This window comes from Saccopteryx bilineata, chromosome 3 (genome assembly GCF_036850765.1).
Source record: "Saccopteryx bilineata isolate mSacBil1 chromosome 3, mSacBil1_pri_phased_curated, whole genome shotgun sequence".
In the NCBI taxonomy this organism is placed as follows: domain Eukaryota; kingdom Metazoa; phylum Chordata; class Mammalia; order Chiroptera; family Emballonuridae; genus Saccopteryx; species Saccopteryx bilineata.
The window spans coordinates 117,672,371-117,686,428 of record NC_089492.1 but is presented as its reverse complement, the minus strand read 5'-3'; the positions used below and the strand labels follow the sequence as shown (position 1 = coordinate 117,686,428).

The window sequence follows — 14,058 nt, the reverse complement described above, 5'->3', positions numbered from 1 at the left end:
CCCTTCCTTGCTCAAGCCAGCGACCTTGGGCTTCAAGCCAGCAACGTTTCAGTTTAAGCCAGCGACCATGGGGGTCATGTCTGTGATCCCACACTCAAGCCAGTGACCCCGTGCTCAAGCTGGTGAGCCTGCGTTCAAGCCAGATGAGCCCACACTCAAGCTGCGACTTGGGGTTTTGAACCTGGGTCCTCTGCATCCTAGTCTGACACTCTATTGACTGTGCTACCATCTAGTTAGGCCCTTCTGAATCTTATATTGAATTTTACAAAGTGCTATAAGTGCTATAATTTTTAAATTTAATTTTAGGTTTTTTTTTAAAAGATTGTATTTATTGATTTTTATTTATTGAAAGAGGAGAGAAAGGGAAAGGGGGGGACGAATGGGAAGCATCAACTCAGGTAGTACTAGTTGCTTCTTTTATGTGCTTTGACTGGGCAAGCCCAGGGTTTCAAACTGGCAGCCTCAGCATTCCAGGTTGACACTGTGCCACCACAGGTCAGACCACATTTGTTTTTAAATTGTGAATAATGTATATGCAAAAACTATATATTATATATTTGTACACATCAAAGGGCTTTATTTTGTAATTCGAATCTATTTGTTAATATTCTTTTGTTTTAGCAATCCATTATCTTTTATGAATCTGAGGATATAAATTAAACTCTTTTCACTTTTTTCTTCATGCATTTTATCTACTTCCTTTGAATTTCTTTTTGCAATTTGTCTTAGTCTTTCTTTGGTGATACAGCTTTTTCTGGAAAATCTTACTATCTTTGTCTATTTTTTCATGGTTAAGAGAGGACACCGAAAGATGGGTTAGAAGTTTTGTATGAAGGGGGCATTTCAGATGTTAGCCTATATTATATGATGGTAAAAATGGTGATTAGGCTTTATTAGTAGGCATAAATGTGCTTTTTTCTTTTTTTTTTTCTTTAAAGCTAGGGATCCTGTTGATCAAATAAGTTTTTATTTATTTATTTATTTTTACAGAGACAGAGTCAGAGAGAGGGACAGATAGGGACAGACAAACAGGAATGGAGAGAGAGAAGCATCAACCATTAGCTTTTCATTGCGACACCTTAGTTGTTCATTGATTGCTCCCCCATATATGCCTTGACCGTGGGGCTACAGTAGACCGAGTAACCCCTTGCTCGAGCCAGCGACCCTGGGTCCAGGCTGGTGAGCTTTGCTAAGTTGGTGATCTCGGGGTCTCGAACCTGGGTCCTCCGCATCCCAGTCCGACGCTCTATCCACTGTGCCACCACCTGGTCAGGCAGCTTTTTCTTAGATTGTTCACATTTTCTTTTATTTTTTTAAGTGAAAGGAGAGGAGATAGTGAGACAGACTCCTACATGCAACTCAACCAGGATCCACCTGGTAACCCCTTCTTGGGCCAATGCTCCAATCATTCTAGCTATTTTTAGTGCCTAAGGCTGATGCTTGGACCAACAGAGCTATCCTCAGTGCCCAGGGTGGATTCTGGAATCAGTCGAACCACTGGCTGTAGGAGGGGAAGTGGATGGGGGAGAAACAGATGGTCATTTCTCCTGTGTGCCCTGACATGGAATCAAACCTGGGACATCCATACATGGGGCTGACGCTCTATCCACTGAGTCAACAGGCCAGGGCCTGTTCACATTTTCTAAGAGAAATATCTTTTAAGTCTTTGGTCTTGATATATGTTAATCTGTTGGGCAGAAAGGGTACTTGGGGAGGGAGGTTCACCATTCATTCATTTCTTATAATTAATTCTCTTGCTACCTTACCTGTGGTGGTGCAGTGGATAAAGCATTGACTTGGAGTGCTGAGGTTGCTGGTTCAAACCTTGGGCTTGCCTGGGTAAGGTATATACGGGCTCTTTTGTCAAAGATAATTTGACCATATTTATATGGTTTTATTTTTGAGCTTTCAGTTCTGTTCCGTTGGTCTGTGTGTCTGTTTTTCTGCCAATATCATGCTGTTTTGATTATTGTAGCTCTGTAGTATAATTTGAAGTCAGGTATTGTAATGCCTCCAGCTTTGTTCTTTTTTCTCAGGATTGCTTTGGCTATTCAAGGTTTTTTATGGTTTCATACAAACCTGCTGATTTATTGTTCCATTTATTTAAAAAGTGATACTGGAATTTTGATGAGAATTGCATTAAATTTAAATTTATATATTGCTTTGGATAATATGGCCATTTTAACTATGTTTATTCTTCCAATCCATGACCATGGAATATTTTTTCCATTTCATTATGTTGTTACTTTATTTTTATTTTATTTTTTATATTTTATGACAGAAAGAGAGACAGAGAGGGAAAGATAGGGACAGACAGACAGGAAGGGAGAGAGATGAAAGAATCAATTCTTCATTGCGGCACCTTAGTTGTTCATTGTTTGCTTTCTCAGATGTGCCTTGACCTGGGGGCTACAGCATAGCAAGTGATCCCTTTCTCAAACCAGATGAGCCTGTGCTCAAGCTGGGACCTTGGGATTTCGAACCTGGGTACTCCGCGTCCCAGTTCGACGCACTGTCCACTGCGCCACCGCCTGGTCAGGCTTATGTTGTTTTCAATTTTCTTTAATAATTCTGTGTAGTTTTCAGTATTTAGGCCCTTTACATTCTTTGTTAAGTTTATTTTCAGGTATTTAATTATTTTTGTTGCAACTGTACAAGGGATTCTTTTATTTTAGTTCATTTTCTAAAGTTTTATTTTTTGCATATATGAAAGCAATAAACTTCTGTATAGTGATTTTGTATCCTGTGACCTTACTGTATTGATTTCTGTTAGTTTTTCTGTGGAGTCTTTGGGGTTTTCTACATATAGGATCATGTCATTCTCAAAAAATGAAACTTTTACTTCGTTTCTGATCTGAATGCCTTTTATTTTATTCTGTCTGATCATTTTGGTTAGAACTTCCAGCACTGTGATGAATGAGAATGGAGAGAGTAGGCAGCCTTGTCTTGTTCCTGATTTTAGAGGAAAGCTTTCAGGTTTTCACCATTTAGTATGATATTAGCTGATGGTTTGTCATATATGGCATTTATTATGTTGATATTTTCCTTCTATACTCATTTTATTGTTTTAAACATAAAAAGATATTGTATTTTATAGAATGCCTTCTCTGTGTCTATTGATAGGATCATATGATTTTTGTTCTTTGTTTTGTTGATATGGTATATAACAATCGATCTATGTATGTTGAACCATCCCTGTGCTCCTGGAATGAATCCTACTTGATCATGATGTATTTTTTTAATGTGTTGTTGTATTTGATTTGCTAATATTTTGTTTAGGATTTTTGCATCTGTATTCATTTGAGATACTATTGGTCTATAGCAGGGGTCCCCAAACTACGGCCCGCGGGCCACATGCGGCCCCCTAATGCCATTTATCTGGCCCCCGCTGCACCTCCGATAGGGGCACCTCTTTCATTGGTGGTCAGTGAGAGGAGCACAGGATCCATCCTCATCCTGTGTTTCTGGAGTACTGTATGTGGCGGTGCCAGAAAGCGCAGCATGGCTCAGGTACAGTACTACTTCCGGTGACGTGGGATGCACGCATCACGGCTCCGGAAGCGCATCATATCACCTGTTACGGCTAGCAGTGACAAATATGGAACCAGACATTGACCATCTCATTAGCCAAAAGCAGGCCCATAGTTCCCATTGAAATACTGGTCAGTTTGTTGATTTAAATTTACTTGTTCTTTATTTTAAATATTGTATTTGTTTGCTTTTTTTTTTTACTTTAAAATAAGATATGTGCAGTGTGCGTAGGGATTTGTTCATAGTTTTTTTTATAGTCCGGCCCTCCAACGGTCTGAGGGAGAGTGAACTGGCCCCCTGTGTAAAAAGTTTGGGGACCCCTGGTCTATAGTTTTCTTTTTTTGTAATGTTCTTGCCAGGTTTTGGTATGAGGGTTATGTTCGCCCCATAAAATGTGTTAGGGAGTATTGTTTCTTCTATTTTTTGGAAGATTTGAGAAGAATCGGAACCATCTCTTCTATGAATGTTTGGTAGAATTCACTAGTGTTGCCATCTGGCCCTGGACTTTTATTTATTTATTTATTATTATTATTATTATTATTATTTTGTATTTTTCTGAAGCTGGAAATGGGGAGAGACAGTCAGACAGACTCCCGCATGCGCCCGACCGGGATCCACCCAGCACGCCCACCAGGGGTGACGCTCTGCCCACCAGGGGGTGATGCTCTGCCCCTCAGGGGCGTCGCTCTGCCGCGACCAGAGCCACTCTAGCGCCTGGGGCAGAGGCCAAGGAGCCATCCCCAGCGCCTGGGCCATCTTTGCTCCAATGGAGCCTTGGCTGCGGGAGGGAAAGAGAGAGAGAGGAAGGAGGCTGAGTGGAGAAGCAAATGGGCGCTTCTCCTATGTGCCCTGGCCGGGAATCGAACCCGGGTCCCCCGCACGCCAGGCCGATGCTCTACCGCTGAGCCAACTAGCCAGGGCCTGGACTTTTATTTTTGATAGTAGTTTCTATTTCCTCCCTGCTTATGGGTCTATTTAGGCTTTCCATTTTTTCGTAACTCGTTCTAGGAAGATTGTATAGTTTTAAGAATTTATTCATTTCTTTTAAATTGTTAAATTTAGTGCCAGATAATTTTTCATAGTATTCTACAATGATCTTTTGTATATCTGGTATCCGTGGTAATTTCTCCTCTTTCATTTCGGATTGTATTTATATGAGTTCTTTCTCTTTTTTTCTTAGTGAGTGTAGCTAGCTGTTTATCAATTTTATTGATCTTTTCAAAGAACCAGCTCTTTGTTGTATTTTTTCTACAGTATTTCTATTCTCTGTTTCATTTATTTCTGCTCTAATTTTTACTATTTCCTCTCTTCTGCTGGTTTGGGTTGCCTTTGTTCTTCTTTGTCTATTTCCTTAAGATACTATGTTAAGCTGTTTATTTGTGATCTGTCTTGTTTCTTGATATAAGCCTGTAATGATATAAACTTTTCTCTTATTACTGGTTTTGCTGCATCCCAGAAATTTTGATTTGTCATATTGTCATTTTCATTAGTCTGTATACATCTTTTGATTTCTGCTTTTATTTTAATGATTTTTTTGTGTGTGTGACAGACAGAGTGGGACATTTAGGGAAAGAGACAGGAACGGAGAGAGATGAGAATCATCAATTCTTCGTTGCGGCACCTTAGTTGTTCATTCATTGCTTTCTCATATGTGCCTTGACTGGGGGGCTATAGCAGAGCAAGTGACCCCTTGTTCAAGCCAGCAGCCTTGGGCTCAAGCCAAAGATCATGGAGTCATGTTTATGATCCCACACTCAAGCAGGATGAGCCTGTGCTCAAGCTGGCGACCTCCGGTTGCAAACCTGGGTCCCCTGCATCCCAGTCTGACACTCTATCCATTGTGCCACCACCTGGTCATCAGGCTGATCTCTGCTTTTATTTCTTCTTTGACTCAGTAATTTTTTAGAAGTATCTTGTTTGGTTTCCACATTTTAATGAGTTTCTTTACTTCTTTTTTGCAATTAAATTCTAATTTTAAAGCCTTATAGTAAGAAAATATGTTTGGTATAATTTCAGTCTTTCTGAATTTGTTAATATTAGTTTTGTGACATAACATATGGTTTATTCTTTTTTTTGTGTGTGTGACAGAGACAGAGAGAAGGACAGATAAGGACAGACAGGGACAGACAGGAAGGGTGAGAGACGAGAAGCATTGATTCTTTGTTGCGGCACCTTAGTTGTTCATTGATTGCTTTCTCATATGGGCCTTGACTGGGGTGCTACAACAGACCAAGTGACCCCTTGCTCTAGCCAGATGAGCCCATGCTGAAGCCGGCAAGCTTGGTATTTTGAACCTGGGTCCTCCACGTCCCAGTCCAACACTATCCACTGCGCCAACGCCTGGTCAGGCCGTTTATTCTTGAGGATGTTTCATGTACACTGGAGAAAAATATGTAGTCTGAAGTCCTGGGATTAAATGCCCTGTAAATGTCTTTTATGTCCATTTGTGTCATTTAAAGCCAATATTTCTTTATTGATTTTCTGTTTGGATGATTGGTTTAGAGCTGTCAATGGTGTATTGAGATCTCCAAGTATAAATATGTTTTTGTCTTTAGATCAGTTAGTGTTGTATTGCTCCCTGATTCCAGTGCTTATATATTTAAGAAGTATTATGTCTTCTTGATACAATGTCCTCTTTATCATTATGAAATGACCATCTTTGTCACTGGTTACTTTTATTGTCTTGAAGTCAGCATTGTCAGATATGAGTATGGCTACACCTGCTTTTCTTTGGATATTATTTTCTTGGAGAATTGTTTTCCAACTTTTCACTTTGAGCCTACTTTTGTCCTTGTAGCTTATATATGTCTCTTGAAGGCAGCATATCATTGGGTTTTGCTTTTTGATCCAAACTGCTACTCTTTCTCTTTATTGGTGAGTTCAGTTCATTTACATTTAGAGTAATTATTGACTCTATAGCCATTCTTTTTTAAATTTTTAAAAAAAATTTAAATTTTTGTATTTTTGTGAAGTGAGAAGCTGGGAGGCAGAGACAGACTCCCGCAAGTGCCCAACTGGGATCCACCTGGCATGCCTACTAGGGGGCGATGCTCTGCCCATCTGGGGCATTGCTTCGTTGCAACTGGAGCCATTCTAGTGCCTGAGGCAGAGGCCATGGAGCCATCCTCAGCGCCCAGGCCAGCTTTGCTCCAATGGAGCCTTGGCTGCAGAGGGGAAGAGAGAGACAGAGAGAAAGGAGAGGGGGAGGGGTAGAGAAGCAGATGGGCACTTCTCCTCTGTGCCCTCACCAAGAATTGAACCTGGGACTTCCACATGCTGGGCTGATGCTCTACCACTGAGCAAACTGGCCAGGGCGTATAGCCATTTTATGTATTTATTTCTGATTGGTCTACATCTTGTTTGGTTTTTCTCTTTTTGTTTTTCTGTCAGTTTTTGTTTGGTGGCGTTCTATACATTATCCTCGTTTCTTTTCTTTTCTTTTTTTTTTATAGAGACGGTGGGATAGATAGGGATAGACAGACAGGAACGGAGAGAGATGAGAAGCATCAATCATCAGTTTTTCGTTGAGACACCTTAGTTGTTAATTGATTGCTTTCTCATATGTGCCTTGACCACGGGGCTACAGCAGACCGAGTAACCCCTTGCTCAAGCCAGTGACTTTTGGGTCCAAGCTGGTGAGCTTTTTGCTCAAACCAGATGAGCCCGTGCTCAAGCTGGCGACCTTGGAGTCTTGAACCTGGGTCCTCTGCATCCCAGTCCGACGCTCTATCCACTGTGCCACTGCCTGGTTAGGCTCTTTTTTTTTTTTTTTAAGGTACATGTTTTAGCCTGACCTGTGGTGGCGCTATGGATGAAAGCATCGACCTGGAATGCTGAGGTTGCCGGTTTGAAACACTGGGCTTGCTTGGTCAAGGCACATATGAGAGGCAACTACTACAAGTTGATGCTTCTCTCTCCTTCCCACTGCTCTCTCTCTCTCTCCTCTCTCTAAAATCAATAAATAAATTAAAAGATACATGTTTTAGTTGTTGCATTTTTGTGGGCGATCACCTTTAGGTTATTTATTTATTTAAAGATAGTTTCATGGTACATTTAAAAAAAATTTATTCATTTTTAGAGAGGAGAGGGAATGAGAGAGAGAAGAGAGAGAAAGTGGGGAGGAGGATCAGGAAGCATTAACTTCCATATGTGCCTTGACCTGGCAAGTGCAGGGTTTCGAACGGTCGATGCTTTATCCCCTGCGCCACCACAGGTCAGGCACTTTTAGGTTATTAAAAGGAAAATTGTCATATTTATAAGAGTTCATTATCATATGAGTGCTTCTGCACTTCATCCTCCTTTGTTACTGCCAGTCTTTATCTTCTCCCCTTTTATGTTATTGTAGTCACCAGTTATCCTTGTTTTTATTGTGATCTTGTTGGAGCTTTTACGTGTAGGTTTTTTGGTTTTTTTTTTGTTGTTGTTCTTTATATCTGGTCAGATAACCCCCTTTAGTTAGTATTTCCTGTAGTGATAAATTCTGTCAGCTTCTGTTTGTCTGCAAAAATTTTTATTTTGCCTTCATATTTGAAGGGTAGCTTTGATGGAAATAGTATTCTTGGCTGGTAATTTCTGTCTTAGTAATTTGAATGTTTGAGTCCACTCTCTTCTGGCTTGTAGAGTTTCTTCTAAGAAATATGATGATAACCTAATGGGCTTTCCCTTATATGTTATATTCTTCTTTCTCCTAGCTGCCTTGAGGATTCTTTCTTTGTTACTGATTTTTGACAATTTCATTATGATATCCCTTGGAATAGGTCTGTTTGGGTTGAGGTAACTCAGTGTTCTCGTTTGCTTTTTGGATTTGAGGCTGTCCACTGGCTTGGTAAGTTCTCATCAATGATTTGTTTAAATAGGTTTTCCATTTCCTTTTTCCTCTACTTCTTCTGATATACTTATTATATTTATAGTGCACTTTCTGATGGAGTCAGACAGTTCTTGTAGAGTGCTCTGAGTTTTGTTTTGTTTTTAACTTGTGAGTCTCTCTCTTCTCTCTGTAGTATCTTTTATTGGCCTTTCTTCAATGTCACTGATTCTCTCCTCTATCTGGCCTGTTCTATTAGTTAAACTTGTTACCTCATTTTTCAGTTCATGTATTGAGTTCTTCATCTCTGTTTGGTTCTTTTTTAAAGTTTCAATCTCCTTGAAGTATTTTTTTTGTTCATTAATTTGTGTTTTGAGCTTATTAAATTGCCTATTAGTGTTTTCTTGCATCTCATTGAGTTCTTTTAGAACTTCAATTTTGAATTCTCTGTCATTTAACTCCAAGGTTTCCATGTAATCGAGTTTTTTTCTGGAGATTTTTCATTATCTATCTGAACTATGTCTCTGTATTTCTGTGATGTATGATTTCTTCTTTCTTGATGGCGTTTGGGAGTGGTATTGTTAAGAACCCTAACAAGAAGCAATTTTTTTTCCATTAGCTGTTGCTATACTACAAGTTTTGGTTCTGAAATTCTTGGGCAGACTTCCGCTGTCCTAGTGATGTAGGCAGGGCTGCAATCGTCTTGGTGGGTGGGGTGTATTGTGGGGCTGCTTTGTGGCTGGTTTTATGGCTTTTAGCAGTGGCAGTTTCCAGTTTCCTGCCATTCTTCCCCAGTTTTAGCAGACCAGGGGGATCATATGTAGAGCACTTTTCACCTCTCAAGGGAGAGAGTAGCCTCAGAGAGTCAGTTGTGGGGTGCCACCACCTCCCCTCTTCATACTGCTTAGAGAGGGAGATGGGACCTGGGAGGCTGGGGCTGTGCACTTTGTTTTCCCTGACACTGCACATAGCATGGCCAGCTGATAGAGTGCCGGCTGTGGACAGTGTGCAGCTCTGTGTGGGCTGATCTTCATGGGTTAAGCACCCAACGATGGAGCTCGCGCCTTGTTGGGAGAGCTGGGCACTTTGGGCTCAGTGTGCATTGTTGGAGGGAGCGCCGCAAGCTGAGCACCGCCCGCACAGGTTGATAGCAAGCCAAGCAATGTGGGCAGTCCTCAGTAACCCTGTGTCTGATTGTGCTGGCCTTAGTTCCGCTCCTTCCCCTCTCACCCCAGCCTCTCTGCCTGTTTTGGCTCAGACTTAAACTCTCTTCCTGAGACTAACAAGGAGAGGGAAAAATTCAGTCCTCTGCTTTCTCTCCTCTCCAGAGCCGACTGCGGATGTTTTATCTTTTACCCTCCTTTTCACCCCTTCGCACCTTCAGTCCATTTCTTGCGCAGATCTTTCAGGCATGTTTGTGAGCCCAGCTCAGGGTTTCTTTGCTGTATTATAGTTCAACTTGTTGAAATTTTAAGGGGAGAGATCAGAAATGTCTCTCATGCCATCATTTCTCTGATGTCACCTCATATAAAAAGTACTAATTTTTTTGTGATGCTATCTGTATAAGTGATTATGATGTTACTTCATCAGGAAGGAGGAAATAAAAACTGGCGAAAATGTATTTTAGCATTTGCTTATTTTTTTTTTATATTACTTGTTAGATATAATTGTTACTTCTCTAGGAAGTATTAATTAATTTTTTTTTTCTTTTATAGGCAATGTCTATGCTGCTTCAAGGAATATAAGCATTTGGAGATTTTTAACCAAGTAGTGTGTGCTCTTATTAACTTAGTGATTGCCCAAGTTCAAGTGCTCCGGGACCAGCTTTGTAAACATTGTACTGCTATTAACGTAGATTCCACGTGGCAAGATGAGTGTAATCAAGTAGAAGAACCACTGAATATAGAAAGAGAGTGTAATGAAGGAACTACCGAAAGACAAAAATCAGTAGAAAAAAAATCGAACTCTACAAGAATCTGTAATCTGACTGAGGAGAGTTCTGATCCTTTTAGTTTATGGAGTACAGATGAGAAGGAAAAACTCTTATTATGTGTGGCAAAAATTTTTCAAATTCAGTTTCCCTTATATACTGCTTACAAGCATAATACTCATCCTACTATAGAGGTATGTAAAATAGGATTTACGAATTTTAAGTATTACCAAGTCATAGTTGGTAGTTTCTCACTTTTGAGTAAATATAGACGGTTTATATTGATGGAAAAATTTGTAAAAATCCTTTTTTCTCTAGCCTCTTCTTGTAGTAGCTTATGTTGAACATTTACTCAGCATAGTTCTATTAAGGAAGAATTTATAAATTGAATTCATAAAAATTGAACTGTCAGTGACCTCAACATTTGTTAATGTAGATCTGTGCCCTACTTATTGTTATTTCAAACAGTAATGACTGAGGAAAAAGAAGCATGTAGACTTTTGAATTTCATTCTTACAGACATGGGTAACAGAATTTGGAATTTTGTCAAAATACTTAAATTATTTGTAACTACTAGTTTAAATATTTCTTTTTGTGAGTCAAGGTGCTTGACTCATTCTATTAGTAATATTTTTTACAAGCCTTTCTAAGACCTTAGTAACCCACCTTAAGTTTATTTAGCCTAACAAATAATCTGTAACTACTAGTTTTTTTACTATTAATTCAAATAAGAGTATCTTTTTTTGTCAGTCAAGGTATTTAACTCATTCTATTAGTAATATTTTTTTGTATTAATGTATCCATTGCCACTAGTGAATAATATGGGAACCTGGAGCCTCTCCTCCCTTCCTTTCTCTCCAGTTTTTCTTTCTCTTCAGTTGCAGTTGATAATATTTTTAAAGATGTAGTAATTAGAAATAGTAATATTCAGATTATAAGTTATTTTGGGGGGAGGGGCAGTTGCAAACTTTAACTAATCCAAAATAATTATATGTAATTCTGTGAAATAAAGTATAAAGTATTGCCTTAGTGATTTCTAAGTAGAGTGAAAAAGAGTATAAAAAATGTAGGAAGAAACCACTGCATTTCTGTTAAATTCACCCTTTTTTAAACTAAAAAAGTTAAGTATTTTTAGTTTGTCCTTTTTTAAAGTATACAATTTAGTATTGCCAAATTTATACAACTATTTTATACTATTTTCTAATTCTAACACTATTAACTCCTCTTTTTTTTTTTTACAGGGACAGAGAGAGAGAGTCAGAGAGAGGGATAGACAGGGACAGACAGACAGGAATGGAGAGATGAGAAGCATCAAGTCATTAATTTTTCGTTGCAACACCTTAGTTGTTCATTGATTGCTTTCTCATACATGCCTTGACCGCGGGCCTTTAGCAGACCGTGTAATCCCTTGCTTGAGCTAAGCGACCTTGGGCTCAAACCGGTGAGCTTTTGCTCAAACCAGATGAGCCCGCGCTCAAGCTGGCGACCTCGGGGTCTCGAACCTGGGTCTTCCACATCCCAGTCTGATGCTCTATCCAGTGTGCCACCGCCTGGTCAGGCTATTGACTGCTTTTTTTTTTTTTTAACAGAGACAGAGAGAGGGATAGGCAGGGACAGACAGACAGGAACGGAGAGATGAGAAGCATCAGTCATTAGTTTTTTGTTGCACGTTGCAACTTCTTAGTTGTTCATTGATTGCTTTCTCATATGTGCCTTGACTGCGGGCTTTCAGCAGACCGAGTAACCCCTTGCTGGAGCCAGCGACCCTGGGTCCAAGCTGGTGAGCTTTTGCTCAAGCCAGATGAGCCCGCGCTCAAGCTGGCGACCTCGGGGTCTCGAACCTGGGTCCTTCCACATCCCAGTGCAACGCTCTATCCACTGTGCCACCACCTGGTCAGGCTATTGACTGCTTTTTAAGTATAAATTTTATTCCTAATCTACAGGTCTTTAATTCTTTATTGTTTGATCATGGAGTAGCTTTTTCTTAATTAAATAAAGAAGTTCTTTCTAGTTATTTATTTGTTTTTTCTTTTAAAGAAATAGGCAAATGCCTGTTTATTTCTAGAAATACAGTGGCATCATCTTATTCACTAAATACTAGATATTGGTATTGAGGAAAAAACAAAAACTTAATTCCTGATAGGTTTCATTTTTTATTATTTATTTATTTATTTTTTACAGAGACAGAGAGAGGGATAGATAGGGACAGACAGACAGGAATGGAGAGAGATAAGAAGAATCAATCATCAGTTTTTCATTGTAGCACTTTAGTTGTTCATTGATTGCTTTCTCATATGTTCCTTGACCAGGGGGCTATAGCAGACAGAGTAACCCCTTGCTCGAGCCAGCGACCTTGGGTCCAAGCTGGTGAGCTTTGCTCAAACCAGATGAGCCCGCGCTCAAGCAGGCAACAACCTCAGGGTCTTGAACCTGGGTCCTCCGCATCCCAGTCTGACACTCTGTCCACTGCACCACCACCTGGTCAGGCCTGATAGGTTTCTTAAGGCCTTTTAAGAGATCATCTAAATTTAGAATTTTTGAAAGAAAAGTTAGGTTGATTTCAGCTTTTAGTGAGACTCCCTAGTGTTGTTACCTATAAATATATGCTAACACTATCTACTAGTAAAATATTACAATAACACCGTAGGATTTTGTCTTCATGTATCCAGAATAGAAATATAAAATGATTAAAACAGTTCTTCTGACTAGCCAAAAATAGTAATCAAGTCCATGAGTAACATTTTGCACATCAGTCCTGTTAAGATTTTCTAGCTGTGTCCATGTTTGGCACTAGGAGTCTTGACTCCAATCTAATATTTCCAGCTTGGTTCGCATGGTTCATGAATCTTTTTAATAATAGCACAGGAGTTCTTATATTCTTGACTTTTTAAAGGTGGTTTGTTGAGAATAAGTTAAAGCTTTAGCTGTGGCTGTGGTAGTAAGAGTGTTGGGAATATAGTCAGGAGATTTATTGCACGTTGACAAGTGTTTTGAGCTCTCCTAGGACAGTTTTTGATTATTTTAAATTTTCAGAGTTTGATGTGATGCTCTCAGCTATTTTGAAACCGTTTCAGCAGGGCAACTTAAATACATAAAACAGGTAATAGCAACAAATGAATGGGTTTCTTTGGCAGCTAATGTTTTTCAGATGAGAACATCTCACTTTCTCTTTATAAAGGTAACATTTTCTGAATGACCAAGAAATATAGAATATAAAAAATAACAGACTTGAAAAAGCCTGAAATACCCTAGCCGGTTGCCTCAATGAATAGAGCATCAGCCCTGCATGCAGACGTTCCACATTTGATTCCCAGTCAGGGTACACATGAGAAGTAACCATCTGCTTCTCTACCCCACATGTTTCTCTTCCCCTCTCACAGCCAGTGAATGACTTTATTGGTTCAATTGTGGTCCTCAGTGTGAAGGATAGTTCAATTGGTCTGAGCATAGGCTTTTGGTACCGAAGATAGCTCAGTTGATTTGACCATCGGCCGCACACTGGTTTGCTGGGTGGATCCTGGTAGTGATGCATGTGGTAGTCTCTTACTATCTCCCATCCTCTCACTGAAAAAAAAAAAGGCATGAATCTCTCCTCTTTCTCCATCCTGTCCAAAAATAAAAAATCATTGTTACGAAATTAAGTTAGATATTTCTAGATGATTATAAAATTGTCATATTAATAAATTTATTTTTAACAAATGTACCATAATGCAAGATGTTATCTATGTATTATCTGTACATATGGATCCACTTTTTTTAAACAGATACTTAAATGTATAATTTAATCATTTTA

At 39.4% G+C, this 14,058-nt stretch overlaps 1 protein-coding gene across 2 annotated transcripts in view; it reads left to right on the top strand.

Annotated features, from left to right (window-relative positions):
* Window positions 1–14,058, top strand: part of USP34 (ubiquitin specific peptidase 34) — a 287,003-nt gene that overhangs the window by 60,058 nt on the left and 212,887 nt on the right. For both annotated transcript variants that reach the window (XM_066267204.1, XM_066267203.1), the window contains exon 3: window positions 10,051–10,459. In XM_066267204.1, the coding sequence (XP_066123301.1) occupies window positions 10,051–10,459 (409 nt within the window). The remainder of the gene's footprint in view (window positions 1–10,050; window positions 10,460–14,058) is intronic.